Source organism: Cebidichthys violaceus, unplaced genomic scaffold, assembly GCF_023349555.1.
Source record: "Cebidichthys violaceus isolate CVI_PGR_0920_01 unplaced genomic scaffold, fCebVio1.0.p SCAF_17, whole genome shotgun sequence".
Taxonomy (NCBI): domain Eukaryota; kingdom Metazoa; phylum Chordata; class Actinopteri; order Perciformes; family Stichaeidae; genus Cebidichthys; species Cebidichthys violaceus.
In genome coordinates this window covers 12,824,530-12,848,833 of record NW_027176340.1, presented here as the reverse complement: position 1 = coordinate 12,848,833, position 24,304 = coordinate 12,824,530, and the positions used below count along the sequence as shown (strand labels likewise).

The following is a 24,304-nucleotide window of genomic DNA, read 5'->3' as shown; positions in this document are numbered from 1 at the left end:
GTGTTTGACTCTGCTTCCCTCTAGTGGATCCAAAGAAATGAACAAATAAAGATGAGAAGTCGTCTTACTGTATATAAGGATGAAGAGGTGTCTTTATGGAACAGTGGAAGTCAGTTAAATTGGTAGCATACTGAATGTTCTTTCAAATCATTCTGATAACTTTTGTTTGTAGAAAAATGAAACAATTGGGGTTAAAATGGTAGCAAGATGCATCGCTGTCTTAATGATCAGCGTTGCATCTTGCATCATTTCCATATTCTAACACGGGGCATTAAAGACATCTTGAAAAAGGACATATACATGAAGGGGATTTAGCCCTCTTCAGTGGCAAAGAGGTGTACACCTTCAGTATGTTGCAATGACTGGGTTCTATTCTCTGGTCACTCTGTAACAATAACAACACTCTCTGCCTCTCTACTGTTATGGACAACTTCTCAAGTTTTTACTTTAGAAAAATAACTCACCCCAGTACGAAAGTGTTGACGTTTTTTTTTTTAATCTTACAAAAGGTTGGTTCTTAAAACACAAATAAAAAAATACAGAACATTTTAAAAGATAAAGATAAGTTAAGAGGCAAATCATTTTCAAAAGCATATTTACAAAATATAATTATATATATGATTAGTGCCGATACAGCGGGTAAACCTAGTGTTGTCCAGTGTTGGTCATCCCTAGACCATCAGTCTATAGGTCATCAGCAAGAACATCTGATGCAAGCAGGCTCTGAACCTGCAGTCTGAATGTGAACATACCAGTGATTATTAAAAAAAAGCCAAATATGTTAACAGGAAATAAAGGAGTCTAAAAAGAGAGTAAGAAGGATAAAAAATTACGAAGAACTGGCCTTAAACAGCTGAGAATAAAAAATGTAATTAAATAAAAGCAGCAGTATCTTTGGAGTCATATGTTGAATGCATAGAAATCCAGCAGCTGGTCTTTCCATCTGTCAGAACTTCTCTCTGTTGTGATAAAAGTAGGCAGCATTACATGGCTACCTGCCCAAAACAAAAGAAATTAGCCACTTCAAATTTCAGTCTATTCTACATTACATATATATTTGTATACATATACAGCGAGTTACTTAAGGCAGGTAATCACATAATACAAACTTTTTCACTGAGGACCCTTCATAAAAATGACAAACCATCAGGTCTTATCTATAAGTAGTGAGGATAGGGAATTTGTGCGTAAATGAACGTTCTTGACCATCTTTACTGCCATCTCCACATCACCGTATATTTTCTAGAAAAGGTAAACCAGCCATTTAGTAGAGGTACTTCGTTTTATGCATGTTATTGAAAACAAATACACATATTAAACTTGTAAAATAAATGTATTTACACAGATTATTTTCATTCCCTCTCATCAGCTAAGCAAACAGAATGTACGTTACTCTTTCATATTAGATTCAATGTTATACGTAAACTACAATTATAGGAACTATATGAACAATCAGGCTCCCTCATATGGCTCAGATAGACTGCAGATAGAAATGCTGAATAAAGACTATGGAAGAAATTCAGCTAATTTAATTGGCGACCCAAATAAAATCTCCTGCGACCCAGTTGCGGGTCCCGACCCAGTATTTGGGAACAACTGCCCGAAAACAGATTTTACATGAAGAAGGTTTATATAGACCTGAAAAACTATTTGAAGCAATAATGCCCCTTGTGTAGAGGATGTTGACTGAAGATTGGTACTGAAAGACTTAATGACGAAAATCAGAAAATAATGCAGTGGACATCAGAGGCTGACTGTATGTGATGGAGAATATCAGTAAATGTTTCCTTTAATGTCCATAAGTCAATCCATGGTTCATCAGCCAATCAAAACTGACTTTAAACAAAACATCCTCTCACTACCAGCACCTGTACTATTCCATCTAAGGACATCCCACTTGTGCATTCCCCGATCCAGATCCAATCTCTTTCATACTGCTAATTCTAAATCACATCTGACATCCAGTATATTTTGTTACATAATGCACTCATTTTAGCAGGGCACAATAACAGTCCTGCGTTCAGTTAAATAAAGGTAGTTTAAAAGGTGCCAAGGTGTGAAATTACAATCATTAATACAGCATCAAACCACTATTGTCTATGTAAAGACATAGTGGAGCAATGTCTACCTGAGCAGAGAAAGAAGCGTGTTATAATATGTTTACTAAAGCCAGGCTGGCAGTGCATGCATGTTGGTTAAGACAGGGGGGGAATTCTTCGACATGAACAACGCCATTGATTACAAAAATAAGTGGATTTGCATAATGTGCGTCGGCGTGTTGGCGGTATGGATGCACCCGGTCAAAGCATGCGTACCTCCAGAAAACAAGCTGCAGCTTGAAAATCTCGCCAACCATCCTCAAAAGCAACGGTCCAGTTAGAAGAGAATCTCCTCATTAAAAGGTCCGGAACATCACAATAATGTTTTAGTGCCATGTATGTATATTGAGGTAGCTTTTAAAATTGTGACTCTTAAAATAAAATACTTAATTTTAGAAAAATTAATTGAACTGAATTGCCCTGCGCTTTATATTCACTTTTTTCAAGTTTGAATTGATGTCAATCAAAAAAGCCATGATATCCATATTTTTCTCATCTTCTAAAAAAAGAAACGTGTGTGCAGGGACTTTCTCTGTGGTTATTAAACCTCTTGTTTCAGCTTTATTCCTCTCTGTTAACATCATTGTTGGACAGTGAATTCATGTGTTAGGATTCTGATCATATTGGGCTCTTAGATCATTTATTTTCTGTGACTTCATTTTGGATGTGAGATGGTATTTTTGCTCAAAAGATTTGTGCTTTGTCTCGTAGTGGCGCTTCACATTACCCCTTTTAATAATCACCACGGCCTCTGAACATATGAGACATACTGGTTTTGAACTGGTTGTGGTTAATGAAGATTTAGGAGTCTGTCCATTCTTAGTTAAAGGCTCTGGTCTCTCTGTCCACATTTCTCTTTATGGAGAACGTCATGTGAAATAACTTCTCTGACTCACGTACTATTCCGACTGTTAGCTCTCTCTTGTGTGTGTACATGTCACTGGACTTGCGACGCTTATCAGAATACACATATTTGATTGGCTGAGTAACATTACATGAGATGATTTACAACGCATGTAATTGGTCGATGTGTTTCCTGGACTGCTGAACGAGTGCCGAAAAGTCTAGAAAAGCTGCGTCGGTTGAAATAGAAATGCTCCGTTAAAATGTAATAATTCTCAATTATCCGTTGGTTCTAGGTCCAGGTCTGGATACAACGGCGTCTGGACCTGGACCACGATCTGCCTATTAGTGACCCCTGCTCTTAAGTGTGGAAGTATTTTAGGCAGAAACCCAACAGTGTGGTGTAAACTCTGCAAATTGGAAACGGCTTTTCACAGCAGTACAGCCGCTATGCAGGCTCACAAATGAAAGCATCCCGGCAGGATTTGTCAAGACAGTACAGTGTCCCGATTACTTTTTGGCCTTTTTAGCATGATATACCAAGATTATCATTACGCGGATATTCTGTTAGCACTAGTCACTTAAAATAGATTTACTTTATCATTATTATTCGACGGCTTTATATTTTCGGTTTACTTGAATGGGCATGTATGAGTGAGAAAATGGCTTTAACCAATGCTACAGACTGTTGTTAAGAGTCTGTAAATCGTTTTAATTATTTCCCTTATCCAACCGATGAAAGAAGACGTTAGCCAGAGACTTGAGGGAAAGGTTGCTAATGTTCTGTGATTAAATTCCTCCAGTGTCACATCAATCCTTTTGAATTTGAGATCCAGTATTTTTCTGATCAGGCATCTGACAAATGGGGTATATTATGTTGTTACATTTGTATATTTTTAAGAGAAAACGATTGAAAAAAATTGAAATATTAATCTGACATGTTTTTGATATATATTTTCGGTAAATTGTTTTATTAATCAACAATTAAAAAAAAGTTAGAATGATGGATAAATTAGTCTTTAGATTAATCGACTAATAGAAATAATCTTTAGGTGCAGCTGTAATGTTAGTGCATGCGAGTCACAGTGTGTGCCTCACTGGCTAGCTAATGGCCACTGGCTCTGTTGCCTTTGTTTGTGCCGTTAGCACTGTAAGCTGCAAGCGGATGGCTCAGCCGCTTCCATGTCGAGAGCCATGTGGAGGCAATCGCTCAATCATAGATATACTCGACGAATTTTGAATTTAGCACCTTTAATGTCCACTCTGCAGATAAACCTTAGAAGACAAAGACATATGACTCATTAGGGGACGACCACAGTCCTTCAATCAGAGGATCGGAGGTTCGATCCCCAGCCCCACTAGTCCATGTCGATGTGTCCTTGGGCAAGACACTTAACCCCAAATTGCTCCTGCAGGCTGTTCCTGCTGTATGTGAATGTATGTGAATGTTAGAGTCCTGATAGGCAGGTGGCACCTTGCATGGTAGTCCCTGTCATCAGTGTTTGAATGGGTGTGAATGGGTGAATAATGACATGTAGTGTTTTGAGTGGTCTGAAGACTAGAAAAGATTTACAAGTACAGTCCATTTACCATTAGTGAAAAAAATTTGTAGTGTACCAAACAGCAAAGGATACAAAAGAAGAAGTTTAACACTATGATACTGTTTGAGTTGGGTAAACTTCAAAGATGGAATCAAAATCATCATCACATTAACTATTTGTAATTTGCATAAATATCAACAAATTATCTCTACATCAATATCTAATGTTAATTACAAAAATATTAAAAAACATATGATCAAATCAATCATATGATCAAACTAATACTTTAATCGAAATTTAGAAAAAGGCGAGAGGACATTTTTGTTGCAGGTCCCGCTCACCTTTCAGTCAATCACATATCTCATAGCTAGGTAGCATCAGCAACCCTGTTAAGTCTTAGGCTTAGTTACTGTGTCTGTGGGCATCTACAGAAGCAGCGTGTGGTTTTCTGACTCATAACTACGTTAGCATTGTTGCTGCTGTGGCTAACAGAGGCTAACTGGATAGCTCAACAGAGGCAGGGGGTACGTGATTGGCTGATAATACAGAGGGCGTTCACCTCACCACCATCAAGAAAAGTGACTTTGATCATGTGATTATGAAACAAGAGCTTCAAAGTTTTGAAATAGGGCATTTTACAATTTATTTATCTGAATATTCATAGAGTTTGCTTTGTGGGCCAATGGCATCAGAAAGCGTGAAACAGAAACAACAGGTATGGCTTAATTTTCGTCTAAACTGTTGCAGTGCAAAGCAATCTGCTCCTTTTGCACTACTGGTCAGTGTTATGTCTTCATTTGTATACTGTAAATCTGTACGGATTGTGTTTCTTACATTAACCAAACTAAAGGGCAGAACGTGGGGCTGCACTAATATATTATTCTGCTGACACTGCAACCCTTTCTCCTACAAAAACAACTGCTTTCTCAGTCAGGTTACGAGGGAAACCTATTTTCTCCCAGTATTAAACATTAACATTGTAAATTGAAACAAAACTAAATTACTTGGTTATGTTTAGTAAAAACATCATGTTGGGCTTAAAATAATTATTATTTAAGTTACGATCATGAATAAAAATAAGTCAACGTTGACTTTTGGATTCACATGGGACGTAATCCAGGAGGAGTTATATTTTTCTCGAAACATAACTGACAATGCAGTTTTGTTGTATGTGTATGTCATTTTTAGGCTGGAAATTGACCTTAAATCAAATACTGTATATAAGCACTAGCAAGTGTAACCCATACCTGATGATTACTTCCAATCAATAAAACCATTTGAACATTTTGTTATAGTTTATGTTAGTGTCTTGTAAAACAGCATTTCCCTCCCCTTCAACATGTTCAGATTAGACTCATTTCAGTGCACCCAGTTAAAAACTGAAGTATTATTTAGCTTTGCGGTTGCTCTAATGAATCCCGTTGATGATGTGATTGTGCAGCAGCTCCTGTTCATGGTTGTGCAGGATGGGGTTCACCTCCTCGTCCCTCAGCCGAGCGTTCTTCCTGATCTCCTCCAGGGAGTAGTCCTGCACCAGGCTGCCATTCTCGAAAACAGTCACAAGCAGATCCTGAAGACCGCAGAGCACACACACAAAGCCTTAAGTACAGGAGGATGAAGTTTAATGAACTGTTAAACACATTTTGGCGGTATTAAATAGAAAATAATATATCATTTTGGCAGCTGTGAATGATTTCTGTGGCTTTGGAGGAGCTTTGTTAATCTGAGAAAATGAATCAAGACATCAGAGTGTCTTGATTTCAGACCACACATTTTTAACAGAAAGCTTTCATTACAAAATGGGCCTGTACAAGGCAGGGAGGGTCTAATGAATGATGCCATCCGGTTGCATTATCGGAATTGAGCATTGTTAAGAGCTCGACCCATACTAGCGACTAAAAGTCAGTACATTTCAGCCTCTGCTGCACAGATTCTCACCATTCGCTTTTAATATCGGTTTCTTGTGAGTTCCCCATCTTTAGGAAAGTATCACGCAATGAAAGATTTTTTTAAAAAACACTAAACTCACAATATGAAACATCTTTATACTCAAAAGTACAAGAACCTGATATCTGGCTATCCACCCATAAATACTCAAATACATGACATTATAAATGGTATCACAAGATCAACAATACAATGGAAGGCTGCAAAAAAAAACAGTTGGCTGGGCAATCAAAAGCAAGTAATGAGAAGTTCAAGATACAAGATGAGGATGGGGCCACCTGGTGTACCACACAACCACAACGGCACCGGATTTATCACCGAAAGAATAACACAAAACAAATCAAAAAAGAGCACAGGCTAGGTTGAGTCCGCCTAATAAACTACTTAAAATACTTTATCTTGTATAGCAGTATAAAAATCCTGAATAAGAGACTTGGAGAAGTTCAGACATTTCTGCAAAACAACCTTCCATTCGTAGTCACCGCTTCCCGACTGCTGAAGTTCATTTAGATGTGAATAGGCAAACATGTTGAATGGATTCATTTTGGTGAGACACAGTAGAGAGGTGGGCGATTTCTGAGTGGAAAATTGAACTCCTCTGTGACTTTATCCACAACAATTGGCATGGCCATATTTACAGAGGTCACTTGACCTCTCACCTGAAGAGCACTAGTGTATATACACTAGTGCTCTTCAGGTCAAGTGATATATATATATATATATATATATATATACATATATATACACACACACACACACACACACACACACACACACACACACACACACACACACACACACACACACACACACACACACACACACACTGTATGAAGCAGTGATGATCCAAATCTAATGTCAGTGAGAGTTAAAGATGAAATGCTGGAACTGACCTCCTCAGGCTTGCCTGCCCCCCTCTCGATCGTCTCTAAGAAGCCGTTAGAGTTTCTCCTCAGAGACAACCGACCCCTCTTAGACCCTTTGGACGGGTCGGTCACCGGCTGCTTGTACACGTCCATCTGGAAGAAGGAGACAGAAAGTAAATGAAGTAAAATCATCTGCTCTAAATGCTTAGGAGCACATTGAAAAAAAACTAAATGAGGTTTGAGAATCTCTTAAGCAAGTTAATGTTGCAGCATCCAAATCAAGCCAGACCCCTTCTACTTACTCCCTTGCCATTACTCTCCACGTAGCTGCACTTGAATGCACAGTTGAGAGTATCTCTGTTGAGCTTCTGCAGCAAAGAGCTGCCGCAACCAAAGAGGACGTTCTCAGCACTCCAGCCTTCATCGGTCAGCTTCTGAAGAATCTACAGAAAACAAAGAAAGAAGGCTTGAAATTAAACTATTTGTTTACTAAACGTATAATTACAAATGTTTTAGGCAAAGCAGTGGAACAGGAACTGTCAGGACAATTTTTTTTTTAAGGATAACTTGAAGTTAATAATTGTTTGTGTTATGACGGACACACTTGCTAATATTTGAACACAGTGAAGAATTCCCAACCATTTTAACAATTGAGTTTTAAAACTTTTCTATAACACGTTCCCACGTTTTAAGTAACATTATGTTTTGGGATTTTTATAAGCATTTTTTAAACAATGGCAAAAACTAAATATAATCCAAACCTGGATCTCCAGGCCTGGAAAATAGTTCTTAATTTAAATTTTTTCCAGGAATCTCATGACTGTAGGCACCCTGTTAGTGGCTTTCAACAGAGCATACATCTTTAAAGGAAAAACAACCTGGGTTGTGTTGTCATGGTTTGGACCATCGTGTTGAGCTCTGGGGGATACAGAGACTCTCTCAGTCACAGCTTCACATTAAGTGAGCAGACCAATTTAACCAAATTCTCCATGCCATTTACTTGGAGATGAAAACAAACTTGCTCTTCTATACTGTAAAGCTGTGGCTGACAGTGTCGTAGCAGTGCCAAATCTCTGTCAAAAACTGGCCCTAGAATGCAAAGTCGTAAAGCCCTTCAGTTAACAGTTCAGTTTTTGTGAAAATCACAGTGAAAGTGGTTGTAGTCTATGTGTTGCCTGCTGTGCTGTCTACAGAAAGGTATTTTTTTGATATTACCACCGGGACTTGGTGCCGTAGTGAGAGCCTCCGCAGATGGTGTGCAAGCTCCGAGTATGTACGGAGGCGTTTATACTCTATGTGCTGCATTATTCTCCAAAACGCCAGAGAGCGAACAAACAAAATGAACAGTGAAGAATCCAGAAGACAAGAGTGTGACTCATAGATATGCCCATAGACTGTAGGTGTAACTCGCAAAAGTGGGGCGACTGTGGCTCAGAAGATCTGTAAACTCATATTCATGGACTACTTATTTGCCTTTATACCAGTCCTGTAAAGAAACAAGTTAATATGACATGCATTACAAAGAAACAAAGGTTGAAGATCCTGTAAACTATTTGACTTGGCTGCATAATATTTCCTCAAATGAAGATTTTTAAGACCTCTTGTTTCTAAAGCATTTAAAAGAGATTTCGTCTACTTTGTATAATGCTCTGAAATGTAAATAGTGTTTTTATCAGTGAACTATTTGTGACAGTCACATGATCCCGTGCGCGCCAAGTTACATAAATTCAGAGGTGCACAACCAAGAGCTGTGACCACTAGGAAAACTGAATATGCAACAGGTGGGAATACAAAGAAATCACATACTAAATAAGATAAGAAGAGCCAAGGTTAAGCCAGACCAGGACAAGCAGACGTGGTCTCACCTCATCCACTGAGCTGAGGTCAATGCCGTCTCCTTGAATGATTCGCAGGTAAGAGGGCAGAACCTTGTATCCCATGGAGTTCAGAGAACAGCCAAAACACTCCTCCAAAATCTTGATGACCTACAAATGGCATTTCAACAATTATATTTTAGATTTCAATTCATACATGTAGGTATCAGCCATGTTAGATGGAGCAGTATGACCATCTTACAACCTCATTGAATCATTGCCTAGTAATGAATACAAAGCAGGTCATGATACAAGATGCGTCTGTAATGTCAAAAAGTAAATATAGAGTGTCAACATGTTATATTGTCCTTAAACTTTGATAATTTCAGTATAGATGTCCTAAGTCCCAGTCTGTCCTATCACAAGAAGACAATAAGATTAGAGAAGTGGACAAATCAGTCTCTTAACTTTCGGAAAAAGTCTCATATCAGATGACTCATTCAGGCTAATTAGGAGATGATGCTGTGATGTTTCATCATTAGTTACTTATTAACTACAGGTGTGTTCACTTTGACCTGAGGTAGACAATCCGTGCTTAAATTTTCAATTCAATGTATTTCGTATAGCCCAATACCACAAATCCAAAATTTGCCTCAGAGGGCTTTACAATCTGTACAGGTCCTCTGTTTGAGGAGGAGGAAGAACCCTTAGAGAGAGCAACAGAGGAGGGATCCCTCTCCAGGATGGACAGGAGCGTGATAGATGTCATGTGTACAGAATGAACAGTTTTAGTCTTTTTTTTCTTGTGTGCATAATTTGGTCTCTAGTTTTCTGTCTCTCTCCATCAGTCTACACAAAGGACGACTAGTTGAATACACACTGTTAGCTAGAATACTCACCTCAGGACAGAAAGTAGGAGTAGTAGTAGTAGTTTTGAAGCATGATATACAGTCTGTATATGATAATAAGCTTACTAGCATAACCACAACAGACATTACTGCACTCTGCTCTCTCTGATGTACTGACTTCAGACCAGCATTCTCAACCACAGCCTGCTGCACTGCATCTGTAAATATTAGCTGCTAGCGCTATTTGAAATAGTGTGACTAATGTGAACTCCAGCTGTGGCTTCATCCATGCTGCTTTGAACAGACGTAGTAAAAGTAATGACTTATCTAAAAAAAAAAATCTACCCAAATAAGTAAAAAAAAAAAAAAAAAAAAAAAGATTCATTAGTTGAAAAAAGTTGTAAAAGTGCAATGGTGAAATTGAAAAGATTTTAGATATCTATTTTGTCAATGTCCAACACTGACTAATCCAGCCCTGTTATTTACCTCAATCAGAGTCTCTGCGGGGTCTCCAGAGTCCGGCCGGATGACCAGACACGAGTCCTGGCTGCGCTCCATGACTCGCTCCTTCAGCTTGTCTCCCCAGATGTTCTTACAGGCGTTAAAGATGTCGTAGCTGTCGCTGACCACGGACACTGGCCCCGAGGAGAACTGCTCAAGGACTCGCTCAAAGGCCTCCTTCTCCCTGCTCCTCCCCCAGGAGATGATGGTACTGGATGACAGGAAGGAAGTCATGAACTCACATTCTAGTCCCTGGTTTACATATATGTGTGTGTGTGTGTGTGTGTGTTATACCTGTGCTCTGCTGCTGGGATGGAGAAGCCAGCCATCGGGCAGCTATAGTATCGCTGAGCCATCAGCAGCCCAGCTACTGTGTCCGTGCTGCAGAAATTAACCAGGTGAGCTGCTCCACCTAATGCTGCAGACTGGAGAGTGGAAACTAAGAATCACTTTTCTGTTTTAGTTCAGTTCAAACCACGCACACCTCAGAAAACACAGATTGTTTCTGTAGGTTTTGTAGATGTTCAGTCAGTGAGCTTTAAAACTGGTAGTAACATATTGTGTGCGTGGGACAACTGATCTTAGCCCTGATCCTAGACCATCATACCATGTTACACCCACCCGACATGATTTTTAGGCCTCATTAGCGACGAAGAAGATTGTCTTCCATCCGGTGATTTTTGCATTTTCAATATTAATAAACACATTTTCTCATCAATTCTGAGTGACTGAAACGTACAGGTCCCTCTGATAGCCATCAGGGCTAAGCTGAACTGATGAAGGTTCCTTCAGTTACCAGTGAGAGGAGCTCCAATGCAACACCATCTATCTATCTATCTATCTATCTATCTATCTATCTATCTATCTAAAGAGACATTAGGTTAAGACTGCACTGACACTAATCTGCCTTCATATTATCATAAACACACTGCTGCCTGGTTTTAAAAAGTGTTCACAGCAATCCGTCAATTGGAAGTGGGACCTAATGTTTGTGTCAGAATCCTCATACAAAGAAACCCTTTCACCAGCTCAACGGCTCAGTTGTACCAGAGACAAATGACTGAATTTACAATCCTTCTTTATGCTCATTATCACACTTTCCCTCTGACTTTCATTGAGGTCTCTTCATCTAACTTTTGTGCCTTCAGTCATGTGACCAGCAAGATTTTGTACCATAATGTGATAACAGCAGCATAACACAGCCATATAGACAAAGCAGATATCACAAGATGATCACATAGGACATGGACATTTCAAAGCAGTTACGTGGCATAGAGCGTTAAGGGAATTAAGATCCCATCGCTTCCTTAGCCATAGTGACAGTGATTATGAAGAAATCCTTTCAGTGCAAACACATCAGTAGCTGCAAGGTGCAAGAGACACTCCATTCAACCTCACAGCTGGTTTCTCACTAACTACTAAAAGGCAGAAAAGTCTTGCTGACCTCCTGTGAGGAGACTCCTCTGTAGCCAAAGTCATGCAGTTTCAGGTCCAGACCTTCAAGGCTCCCAGAGGTGGCCTTCAGGTGCTTGGCCAGGATCTTCTTAAACTCCCTGGATATGGTGGCTACGGTGATGGGATACCACATCTGGACCAGCATGGTCTGGTCAGCAGGTGGGAGTGGTAAAAGAGAACAGAGAGTTAGTGATCAGTTGGTAAGGAAAATAAAAGATGACAAAAGAGAAGCGAGAGGCTAGTTGTTGAAGGGAAAGAGCTGCAATACTGATGTTTGGTCAGGTCAGAGATTATAGCATTTGTGACCTGCACATCTCAAAAATTACCACAATAGCAGTACTGTGCAAAACTGACATCCTTGGTAAATACTAAAGTAAACATAAAGAAATGTCCGACCCTATTGAAATTAATTGTTTTTTAGAAGACATTAATTTAGCTTTATTATCGGTATTACCTAAACCTGGCAAAGACCCTACCATATGTAGCAACCACAGACCCCTGTCCATCCTTACTACCGAAATTAAAGTGTTTGCATGCGTTTTGGCATCACGTCTTGAACCATATATGACCAGATTGGTTCACTGTGACCAGACGGGCTGTATTAAGTCATGATTGTCTTCTGATATGCGCCGCCTTCTGCACATTATTCATGCTACGAAAGATATCACGTCCCAAGTGCTGTCCTTAGCTTGGATGCTGAAAAAGCTTTTGATAGGGTTGAATGGGATTAGTTGTGGGAAGTATTGAGAAGATTTGGATTGGGGACTTTTTTGGATTGGGGAATTTTATTAAATTGATTCAGCCACTTTATAAAAATCATACGGCTATGATTGTTACTAATGGGCTTAACTCCCCCCTGATTTCACATTACACGTTCCTGTCATCGAGGCTGCCCCCTTTAGTCCCTCTTTATTTGCTTTGTCACATGAACCACTGGCACAAACTCTAAGAGAACACCCATCTATTTTTCCAATAACTTTCAATGACACCAGTCATGTAATTTCTTTATATGCTGACGATATTTTATTATATGTTGACGAAGCCCCTACCTCTATCCCTCACATTTTAAGCACCTTTGCAGACTATAGTTCCTTATCAGGTTATAAAATAAACTGAATCAAATGAGCTCTTTTACCATTAAATCAACATTTGATACAGAGATCCCTACCTTCTGAAATTCCCATTGTTAAAAACTTTAAATACCTTGGAATTGAAATTTTCAATTCCCTTAATACAATCATCTCCAAAAATGATATGGGCATTTATAAATGTATTGAATCTGACCTTAACAGATGGACTCAAAGTTCAAAATCGCTACAGACTTGGGTTTCAATTGTGAAAATGGATATTCTACCGAGGGTCAATTTTTTCGCATCTATGTTACCCCTTTCTCCACCATCTAATTATTGGAATACACTTCACTCCTTAATTTCAAAGTTTATATGGGGCGGGAAACAACCACGGGTTAAAATGATCACATTACAAAGGCATGTCTCAGGACTTGCCTGTCTTAACTCGGGACATGAGTGCAGAGACTTGGCAGTGACTGGCAAACAAATGACTTGGTCCCGTCCCTGCCATTTCAACCCTTTCACCATTTAAAAACATTGAACCCCAACAACACATTTCTGGGTTTACCTCAATGTAGTTGGTGAGCCAGTAGAAGTCGGGATCTGTGTTTTCCACAGTGAAGAGCACATTGCCTCTGGGTATAATCCTTCCCTCTGGGATGGCTTTGATCCGGATAGGAAGACGGCCATCATGTTTCTGACACGGTAACAAGCACATTGAACTACAGGTTAGATATATGATGACGAATCCATCTAGACCAGGGGTCGGCAACCTTTACAATCCAAAGAGCCATTTTTCCCTATTTTCTACCAAATAAAATGTGTCTGGAGCCGCAAAAGCTATTTGATATCACAGCTTATAAAGTTTTATATATAGTTACATTATATATGCAAAAACTATAGTTTGTTGTATTTATGAAAATATAGAACAAGAATAAAGACAATTATTGCTATTTTACCTGTTATAACAATATCAAACTGTTATGAAGAGGAGAGTTTGCTGCAGCAGTTGAGAAATCGCTTTTCTCCAGCGTGATACTTTTCAGCAAATGTGTGCTTGTTCTGGAAGTGTCTTTCTAAATTACATTTTTTGCACATATCAAGCATACAGGTAAGCCAGCATCGTTGGCACTGAAAGCAAATGAATACATCCACGCAGAATTAAACTCTCTATTTTCCTCTGTGACTTTTCTTTTTTGGGATTTATCCATTGATAGTTTACCGAGGGCGGGGGTCTGCATACATGATTAGCCACCTGCAGGGAAAGGCAGCGACGTAAGATAACGCACATTTTAGTTGACAAAATATTAAAACATTTTTTTTATTTTCAGTGACACAGTACCACCTCAAACTCCAAGAGGTGTTCCTTTTGAAAGATTGTCCACTGTGCAAAAAATAAAATTAAAATAACCGTTATTTATTTAAAATGTTAGTTTTTGTCAAAGCCTGAGGCCATGTCCACACTACTACGTTTCCATTCCATATGTTTTGCTACGTTTACACTGAGCGTCCACACTACGCCGGAGTTTTCAAAGCACCAGAAACGGACTCCGGAGTTGCCTCTTTGTGTGGACGCTCGTAAACGCATAAGTTTAGAAATGTATACCCCCACGTTCATTACTTGATTGGTTCTTAGCAGTCACGACGTGTCCTTGCCTGATTCGTCACACCCCCATCACGTGACCCTTACCCGGAAATTCACAAACAACAGCCTTAATTACTGATTGACTACCAGGTTAATTCAACATAGACAACTGATTACAGGCGTTGCTGACCTTGTTGTCTTTACTAGCAGCTGTTGTTCAGTTAAAGTCTGCATTTCTGCGAAGGAAGCAGCTATTATTGGAGCGATTAGTAAGTGGCCTGACCAGCAGCGTTATCAGACTTACGTAGCGGCCGTCTGAAGTCACGGTTAGCGGCTTTGAGCAACCAATCTACTTCCTGTTTACGCCCACCCGCATGCCCAGTGTACGTGAATAGTCATGTGATATTCATTTTCAGGCGTTTTAGTCTGGACGGAGATCATCTCGAAAATTATGCTGAAACGCTGTGTGGACGGAGATCGTTTTTGTTTGTTAAAATGAAAAAACATATTAGTGTGGATGTAGCCTCAGGGAGCCGCAACAGAGGGGCTGAAGAGCCGCATGCGGCTCCAGAGCCGCGGGTTGCCGACCCCTGGTCTAGACAGACTCACGGTTGAACATCTTATGGTTTACCTCAAGGATCTTCCTCCAGCTTTCCTCATCGAACACATCCTGTTTGAAGTGCATCTGGTAGAAAAGCTTGGCTTCCTGAATCTTCTCCTCTGTGACCACTTGGCCTGCAGACAACAAACCAGAGTCACCAGGTTATTAAAAGATACTTCAATTCCCAATAATCTCTTTAACAGCAAAGTGCCTATGAACTTTTCTTTATGGTTCTGTCCATTTATTTCTTGGATCAGAGGGTACGTGACTGTACCTATGAGGTACTTCTTCAGCAGATACTGAAGACCGAAGAACACCACTTCACTGAACTGGGAGCCTTTCTTGCATCTGCATTCAAAGTAGGAGTAGATGTTGCTGACATTCGGAGGATACTGTTTGTAGTGTGTGATCTGAAAGACAAGACACAGACACAAGTCAACAGCCAGCTCGCAGGCAAAGTCCCAAAAATACAGTTGAAACCAGAAGTTTACATACACTGTGCAAAAAGACACATAACACTTTTTTTCTCACTGTCTGAAGTTAAATCAGACTAAACCTCTCCTGTTTCAGGTCCGTTAGGATTACCAAAATTATTTAACTTTTGCTAAATGTCACAATAATGAGAAAGAGAATTTCTTAGAGAATTTTATATTACTTTCTTTGAGGTCAAAAGTTTACATACACCAAAAGTACTATGTCGTTAAACAACGTGGGCAAGCCCAGATGATGATGTCATGGCTTTTGAAGCTCCTGATAGGTTAACTGACAACATGTGAGTTAATTGAAGGCACACCTGGAGATGTATTTTAAGGCCACACCTCAAACCCTCTGCTCCCTTGTTTGAAATCATGGGAAAGTCAAAAGAAATCAGCCAAGAAATCAGGGAGAGAATCGTGGAGCTCCACAAGTCTGGTTCATCCTTGGGTGCAATTTCCAGATGCTTGAAGGTGCCACGTTCATCTGTGCAAACAATTATACGCAAGTATAAACATCATGGGAATGTCCAGCCATCACACCGCTCAGGAAGGAGACGGGCTCTGTGTCCCAGAGATGAACGTGTTTTGGTCCGACATGTGCAAATCAACCCCAGAACAAAAGCTAAAGACCTTGTGAAGATGATGGCTGAAGCTGGTAAGAAAGTGTCATTATCCACAGTAAAACGAGTCCGGCACCGACATGGGCTGAAAGGCTACTCAGCAAGAAGGAAGCCATTACTCCTAAAGAAACATAAAAAAGCCAGATTACAGTTTGCAAAAAGACACCAAGACAAAGACCTTAACTTCTGGAGACATGTCCTGTGGTCTGATGAAACTAAAGTGGAGCTGTTTGGCCATAATGACCACCGTTACATTTGGAGGAAAAAGGGGGAAGCTTGTAGACCTGAAAACACCATCCCAACTGTGAAGCATGGAGGTGGCAGCATCATGTTGTGGGGCTGTTTTGCTGCAGCAGGAACTGGAGCTCTTCATAAAATAGACGGCATCATGAAGAAAGAACATTACCTGGAAATATTAAGGCAACATCTCAGGACATCAGCCAGGAAGCTAAAACTTGGGCGCAAATGGGTCTTCCAAATGGACAATGACCCTAAGCATACTGCCAAAATAGTTAAAACGTGGCTTGAGGACAACAAAGTCAATGTCTTGGAGTGGCCATCACAAAGCCCTGACCTGAATCCCATCGAAAATTTGTGGGCAGATCTGAAAAGGCGTGTGCGAGCGAGGCGGCCAACAAACCTGACTCAGTTACACCAGTTCTGTCAGGAGGAATGGGCCAGAATTCCAGCAGAGTACTGTAAGAAACTTGTGGAAGGATACCCAAAACGTTTGACCCAAGTCATGCAGTTCAAAGGCAATGCTACTAAATACTAAGGAAATGTATGTAAACTTTTGACCTTGAAGAAAGTAATAAAAAAATTCTCTAAAATATTCTCTCTCTCATTATTGTGGCATTTAGCAAAAATAAATAATTTTGGTAATCCTAACTGACCTGAAACAGAAGAGGTTTAGACTGATTTAGCTTCAGACAGTGAGAAAAAAAATAGTTATGCGTCTTTTTGCAGTGTATGTAAACTTCTGGTTTCAACTGTAGATTTCAAACATGTCACAATGTAGTTCTAATAATCATGGTTAGTATGGGTAATGTCATACGGTCATCACGTTCTAATCTTATCACGCCACACAGTGACATATCACCCCAGTTAGCACACTGAAGCTGAAAAGCTGCTCAACGTGATGCTTGCATGTACAGTAAACATGTTTTCTGCATCGATGTGGCAACAAATGATGACGGCTTAAAGCACAAGTCTCTCCTTGTGCCCTAATTGAATAATCAGCAGCAACAACCAGTCAGTCAGTGGAAGAAATAGCTTCAAGAGGCACTAACTCCACATTCTTCTGCCTCATCCTGCATCCTATTTAAGTTCCATCTCCTTTCCTCCTTATCTTCAAGAGAACAAATTCAAAATGGCTTAAGTCACCAAACATGAAAACCCCCAGAACAGGCAGCATCTTATACTAAGATTATCCTCTAAGTAAGATCAGCCTAATCGAGCGAAAACAACAAGTATGAGGAGAAGGGGAGAAAAAAATGTGTACTTTATTTACTGGCTTAAAACATAGTCAACCAGTCACATACTGTTATTCTCAGAATATGTCAGGTGACTCAGCGCACGGGAGGCGAATCGGCATCTCTCCAGCTACCACACTCTTTACCTAGTCTGTGCTGGGATTAGAATTAGTGATCCTTCTTTACCTCGAAAGTGAAGTGCTTGCTGCAACGTTGAAAAGCGTTTAAAGACTGGGAAACAAGTAGTCAGAATTCCCTGTAAATACATGACACCCTGACAGATTCTGTACCGTACAGTACTGAGGTCAAATTAAAATAAACAAAAAATGTTCAATGCTCTCTGCTTAAAAAATCATTTCAATGGTAAAACTGTTAATAATTCTAAATATATAATTTATAGGGCTAGGCAAGTCAACGCGTTAATATCACGTTAACGCATTCATTAATTAACGCCGACAATTATTTTTTCGCGCGTTGACGCAGTTTTTATTACTAAGTGGACATTTTTAACACAAGAACCGTTCAGCGAGCGGTGAACAGCTGTGTGTGTGTGTGTGTGTGTGTGTGTGTGTGTGTGTGTGTGTGGGGCGTCTCTTCCTTCACTCCGTCACCGTCGGTCCCTCCTGTCTCACACATGCGCGCACCATCGTCTCGTTACAGGATCAAACGTGACAATATCCTAATACATATTGTCGTGTTTTTAAATAAACATAGCACGTGAGAACAAACTGCTCCTAACTGTAACTACTAACATAACTTCTCAGGTTTCCATGCTTCACTTACATTCTCCTGGGTCCTAAGTCCCTCCAAGTACAGTTTCTTATCACCCTCTATGTACCAATGTACATTTATAACAAATACCACACATAGAGTTTTTAAAGTTTTTTTGTTTGGAATATGTATAATAAGCATATCATTTAGTTATCACTACTGAGAATTTAACAAATTTAACAAACATGACGTAGATAGGGTTGCAGTTTTCAAGGTGTACATTTCAAATTGCATCTATTACACACATGAAAATAAAGTTGTGAACACCGGCTGAATATCTATTATCAGAATCATTATAACTGTATTTTAACTGCTACTGTTTAAAGGGAATACTGCTGTTAAAAAGCACCTTATTTGTTTAAAGTGTTTGCAAACCAAATGTTATTGCACTTTTGTTCATGTAGCAGTACTTTAAAAATAAAAGTGCAAAATACACTACTTTTGAATTCATTATTGAATTTTGCGCATAACAATGCGATTAATCGCAAAAAAAACATGCGATTAAAAATTATAATCGTTGCCCAGCGCTAATAATTTACATTCACCTAATACTAATTTTTACTGAACAGAGCCTGAATGCATCATAATGCAACTGAATGGAACCTTGTTCGTTAACCATTAGCCACTTTACCAACTCTCCTCCAGTTATTTTCAACAATGTAACATTATCACAGATCGTTGACTAGAAAAGCATAAATGCAATCGCATATTTTACTGCACATTGGTGGATAATGATGTCAGTAAGACTTTATTTTACACTGTGGTGGTTAAGGGAAACTGTAAATAAGCTGCGGTTCACATGTGTGCCGAACAGTGAGGGAGGATCCGTATGGATCACGGATTGACAACAATCCGTTACACCACTACCACTTACCCCTCCAAACATTTTTATGTGTATTATCTAATGAGAAAAGCTGTATGGAAACCACAACTCCAGCATAACTTTCCTCAGAGAGGTCAAACACACGGCTGCACCTGTAGGGGAGACTCTCCACTACAAATCAAGAGTCCTGTTATCTTCACCATCTTGCTTTGTAAGCAAGAAATGCAGTCTCATTTGAGCTGAAACTGAAGAACCCACCCAACAGCAGTAAGATCTAGAGAAATTATAGCGGTATGAATTCCCATAATTGTGGAATCCATCGATTAAGCTATGCAAAATGATTGCGGTATGCTTAAATGATCAGGCTGTTATGTGGCCCACATGGAAGCTGCTCTGTTTTCAGAACAAATTTAAGATGTGGTTGACATTATTTTTGTGACTAAAATGTAATCACCAATGCAAAACTCTGGAAAATAAGTTTAAATAGTGACATGGGAGTCAAATTAGGAGAAGCCTATGCCATACACTAATTGTACACTTCTTCAAAAAGGGCTGGCCTGTACACCAGGTAAACCCAGTGGACTTTGACATGAGCTCATCACAATGTGCCAACTCAAATTCTATTATGTGATTGTGATGACAGACGCATTTAGACTTGTTTTCAAGGGTCGTTGGCTCTAATGAAGACTGGTTGGTCATCCAGACCTTTGCCATTTGGCTCCAGTGCAAACCTTTGAATGACATCCAACAGTGACATGTGGCATTTAACTCTACTGAGCCGAGCATAAGTTACAGTAAATACCAACACAGCAGACTGACTCACAGTGGATTCAGATCAAGAGTTGACTGAAATGAAACTGAAAGCTAAACAGCCAATGAAAGGTTGGACTCAGTGAAAATACACTTGCGCCATACTATCTCACCAGCAATGCATTACAATGATTTGCACATCATGAGTCATGTTCACTAACATAGTTTTCTAGTACTCAGATACAGACTGTAATCCAGAGCCACGGCTAAAGCATGTATTTAGTGTATCTACTGAATACCACGTTCAAAGCCACAGCTGGATCAAGACTACCATAAACCCCAATGTGTTACATCTGAAATATGGCTCCAAAGTGTAAGGAGACATGGATAGCAGGGCGGCAGCGGACATGCATGTGGATCTGGTTATATTGCATTGGGTTTCTATGTACAGGACATGTACACATATTTGTATTGGTATTATACACATGTACAGTCTCATATTTGTGGACATGGGCACATTAAAAAATGTAAACATGGGCCCCTGTGAGCACAAGGGTTTGTTCAAATGTTTCAAACCTACAACCCTATCAGCGATTGCTGATATATTTGCGTAGGTGTGTGTGTGTGTGCGAGGCGATCAGCTGTTTGAGCATTCAAGCATCGTAAACACACTCACCAAAACCGCCTTGCTTAGTCTTTCCAATAATCACCAACTCAGGTTGGGATGAATTAACCCCTTCGTTTATCGAGTTCCCCTGCTGTATCTCTCTTAGCGGAAAAGCTTGTGCAGAGCCACAGAGATGGTTTGCAGAGCTTGCAGAGAGCCGGAGAGACTAATACTTCAGTAGTAGACAGTGCCTGATATAGAATAGCCAGTGACTGATGTGGAATACACAGTGACTGATATGGAATACACAGTGACTGATGTGGAATACACAGTGACTGAGAATACACAGTGCCTGATATGGAATAGACAGTGACTGACATGGACTACACCGTGACTGTGACTGATGTGGGATACACTGTGACTGATGTGGAATACACAGTGACTGATGTGGAATACACAGTGACTGAGAATACACAGCGACTGATATAGAATACACAGTGACTGGTATGGAATACACAGTCACTGATATGGAATACACAGTGACTGATATGGAATACACAGTGACTGATATGGAATACACAGTGACTGAGAATACACAGTGACAGATATGGAATACACAGTGACTGAGAATACACAGTGACAGATATGGAATACACAGTGACAGATATGGAATACACAGTGACAGATATGGAATACACAGTGACAGATATGGAATACACAGTCACTGATATGGCATACACAGTGACTGATGTGGAATACACAGTGACTGATAGGGAATACACAGTCACTGATATGGAATACACAGTGACTGAGAATACACAGTGACTGAGAATACATAGTGACTGATATGGAATACACAGTGACTGATATGGAATACACAGTGACTGAGAATACACAGTGACTGATGTGGAATACACAGTGACTGATGTTGAATACACAGTGACTGATATGGAATACACAGTGGCCAATATGGACAAGACAGTGACTGATATGGAATAGACAGTGGCTAATATGAAATACCGTGGCTCGTCGCAGTCTGATACTTTTTCATGCGTATTTTCAACACTAAATCAGCTTGTAACCTTGCAACCTATGTGCTCCGGCTCGCCCTTGGGACCCTAAATCGGCGACCATACGGAATCATCTCAATGAAGGCTATCTACAGTTGTATTGTTTAGCCTTACTGTGCACCGCACTGTTAAATGTTTTACAACGTTGGTTTTGTGACTTGCCAATCGCCTTCCATGCAATGTTGCAATGCAACAATCTTGGGGAGTTTGTTTTTGCGTTCAACTTTCCAAACCATGTCGTTACATTGAATGCTAAAATGCTTTCAACCAGGCTTCTGTACAAGATTTCACGTATGTGTTGGCTTACACCGAAGCTTCTCTCATTTAACCACAGGGCTTGCCTAAGCCCATCAGTTACAATTTGACTGAAGCGAAACTGAAAGATAAACAGACAATGAAAAGTTGGGCTCTGTTATACACCTCACGCAACTACACGCAAAGGAGACAAAATGTCATCACATGACAAGTCCGATTCATTTATAGGACCTTTGACACACTGAACCCTGAGCGTGCACCTGGTAGATGTGGTAATGCATGTAGCATGATTTATCAAATACTGCACTGAAAGTTGGTACCAAATACTTCTTAGTCTTGTTGATGGATTTTTTAGCAGATATGACTTTAAAAAACCGAGTCTGTATTTATTACATAACGCTGACGCTGAGCAGATAAAACTTGGAAAATGTGGTTAAACACAACATGTTTAGAAATGCGTTTATAGCCTACGCAGTAAAGTGTGAAGAATGGCTTAGGTATGGGCATAACGAAACTTAAGCAACGCATTGGCTCACTGTCTACAGTTAACTTCGCCCATTCTTTCCCATGTCATATCTTCTCAAATACAGTTTCATAGATTACACTTTGCTTGAGTGCCTACGGCTTGGACTTTTACGTTGACCGTTAACGTTACCTCACGTAACCCTGCTCATGGTTTTAACAGATTGCAGGGTGCACTAATAACAAGGGCACACCGTTCCACACAATGCTGTGTGTGTATAGCTAAAGCTAACTACTGTTGGTGTCTTACTTTCAGTTTTGATCCGCGGCCAGCTGCTAACTACAACGTTGAAGGACACAAAATATTCAATTGGCCAAAACGCAACGGCTAGCGTTCCTCGTGATGTGCGATGGTGTGTAGTGAGACACTTAACGAAACGTGTAGCGTTAGCGAACGGTATCCCAAAATAAACTGATTTTGTTACATTTTGTCTGGAAAATAACAAAAAAAGCGCATGAAGGACAGGTCCACTCACCTTGTAAGAATCCGTCGCAAGCAAGAAATTAAATTCCTGTGCTGCCATTGTTGTTGTGGATGAATGAATTAACAGATTTGTTAAATGTCACTTCAGTTTCCTCGTAGCAACTTAACAGGAGCGCGAGCCAGAACCAGACAGAGCAGCAGAGAAAATACACCTCAACGTCGAATTATCGTGATTGTAACCCCTGTGTGTTCTCCATTGAACTCCGATTCAGACGTTACAACACTGCTAAAACAGTCAAAGCAGTAGTCGTTTTGTTGGTTGGGGGTTATTGCAAAGGGGCGGGTTTCAGTACGCATGGCAGGCGCACCGCCCCTCTGATCGGCTACGTAATGCTGCATTCAAGGACAGTCGTTTTTTTGGTTTTGATTAAAGGAGCATTTCATGTTAACTTAGGTTGCTTACTAAAGTCTGTCTCTTCCCAAAGACTAAAATCCCAGCTGACTTTTCTCATGGTGGTCTGACCAGAATATAAAGTAATTTATGTCCATCATTCCCTTTCTGAAAAAACAGAACACTACGGTCCTGTGATAATTGCACATAATGTAATAATTTAAATGTAGCAAAAACTCATAATGTAATAATCAGCACATAATGTGAGCTTCAGTGTTGGAGCTTTATTTATTATTATTATTAATAATAATAATAATAACAATAACAATAATGACAATAAATACGTTAAAATTTACAGTAATAATAACAAGCAGAACACATGTAAAAGAAGCATATGAGTCATGTGTTACACAGCACATTATTACTACCATACCTTTATTCAGTTATTCAGACACAGAGAACTGCTCCAACGTATCAGAACAGATTATCATTTCTACGCTTCTGAAATGGAATAATGTGTTAAAAAAATCTACAACACATTATAGCATAACTTTATGAGCTTTAAGTAAAGTGACAGCACTGTATACGGTTATGAAGAAAAATAAATAAAAGTATATGAATGATGATATGACAAATGCATATAATAATTAAATACAGGCTGATGTTGATTTAACAACTCATAAGAAAAGAGATGAAGGAAAAACTGAGTCGTCTGAGTTCAATATTTCCTCTGTGTTACTATCTATCCCCTGCACACTACTCAACATACTCATTTGATTTTCAAAGTGCTGAAGCCTGATATGAGCTTTGGCTGAGTTCCCCTATCACTTGCATTGGAATTGTGTTGGACAAGGAACTTTTCATGGCCAGTATGTGTGGGGAAGAATAATTACAATTACAGTGACCAAAATCTTTCAAAGTACATATGAGCATGTGCGCATTGTTTTGGAACA

At 39.7% G+C, this 24,304-nt stretch overlaps 1 protein-coding gene across 1 annotated transcript; it reads right to left on the bottom strand.

Moving 5' to 3' along the window:
• Window positions 1-507: 507 nt before the first annotated feature.
• nampt2 (nicotinamide phosphoribosyltransferase 2) lies at window positions 508-23,272 on the bottom strand. The gene is made up of 11 exons (XM_068712611.1): window positions 23,013-23,272; window positions 15,445-15,580; window positions 15,201-15,304; window positions 13,553-13,681; window positions 11,904-12,062; window positions 10,754-10,884; window positions 10,445-10,670; window positions 9,162-9,281; window positions 7,599-7,739; window positions 7,324-7,449; window positions 508-6,053 (listed from the first exon to the last, which is right to left on the bottom strand). Exons 1-11 carry the CDS (start codon window positions 23,058-23,060, stop codon window positions 5,892-5,894), a joined length of 1,482 nt encoding a protein of 493 aa, XP_068568712.1. The 5' UTR covers window positions 23,061-23,272; the 3' UTR covers window positions 508-5,891.
• Window positions 23,273-24,304: the final 1,032 nt, after the last annotated feature.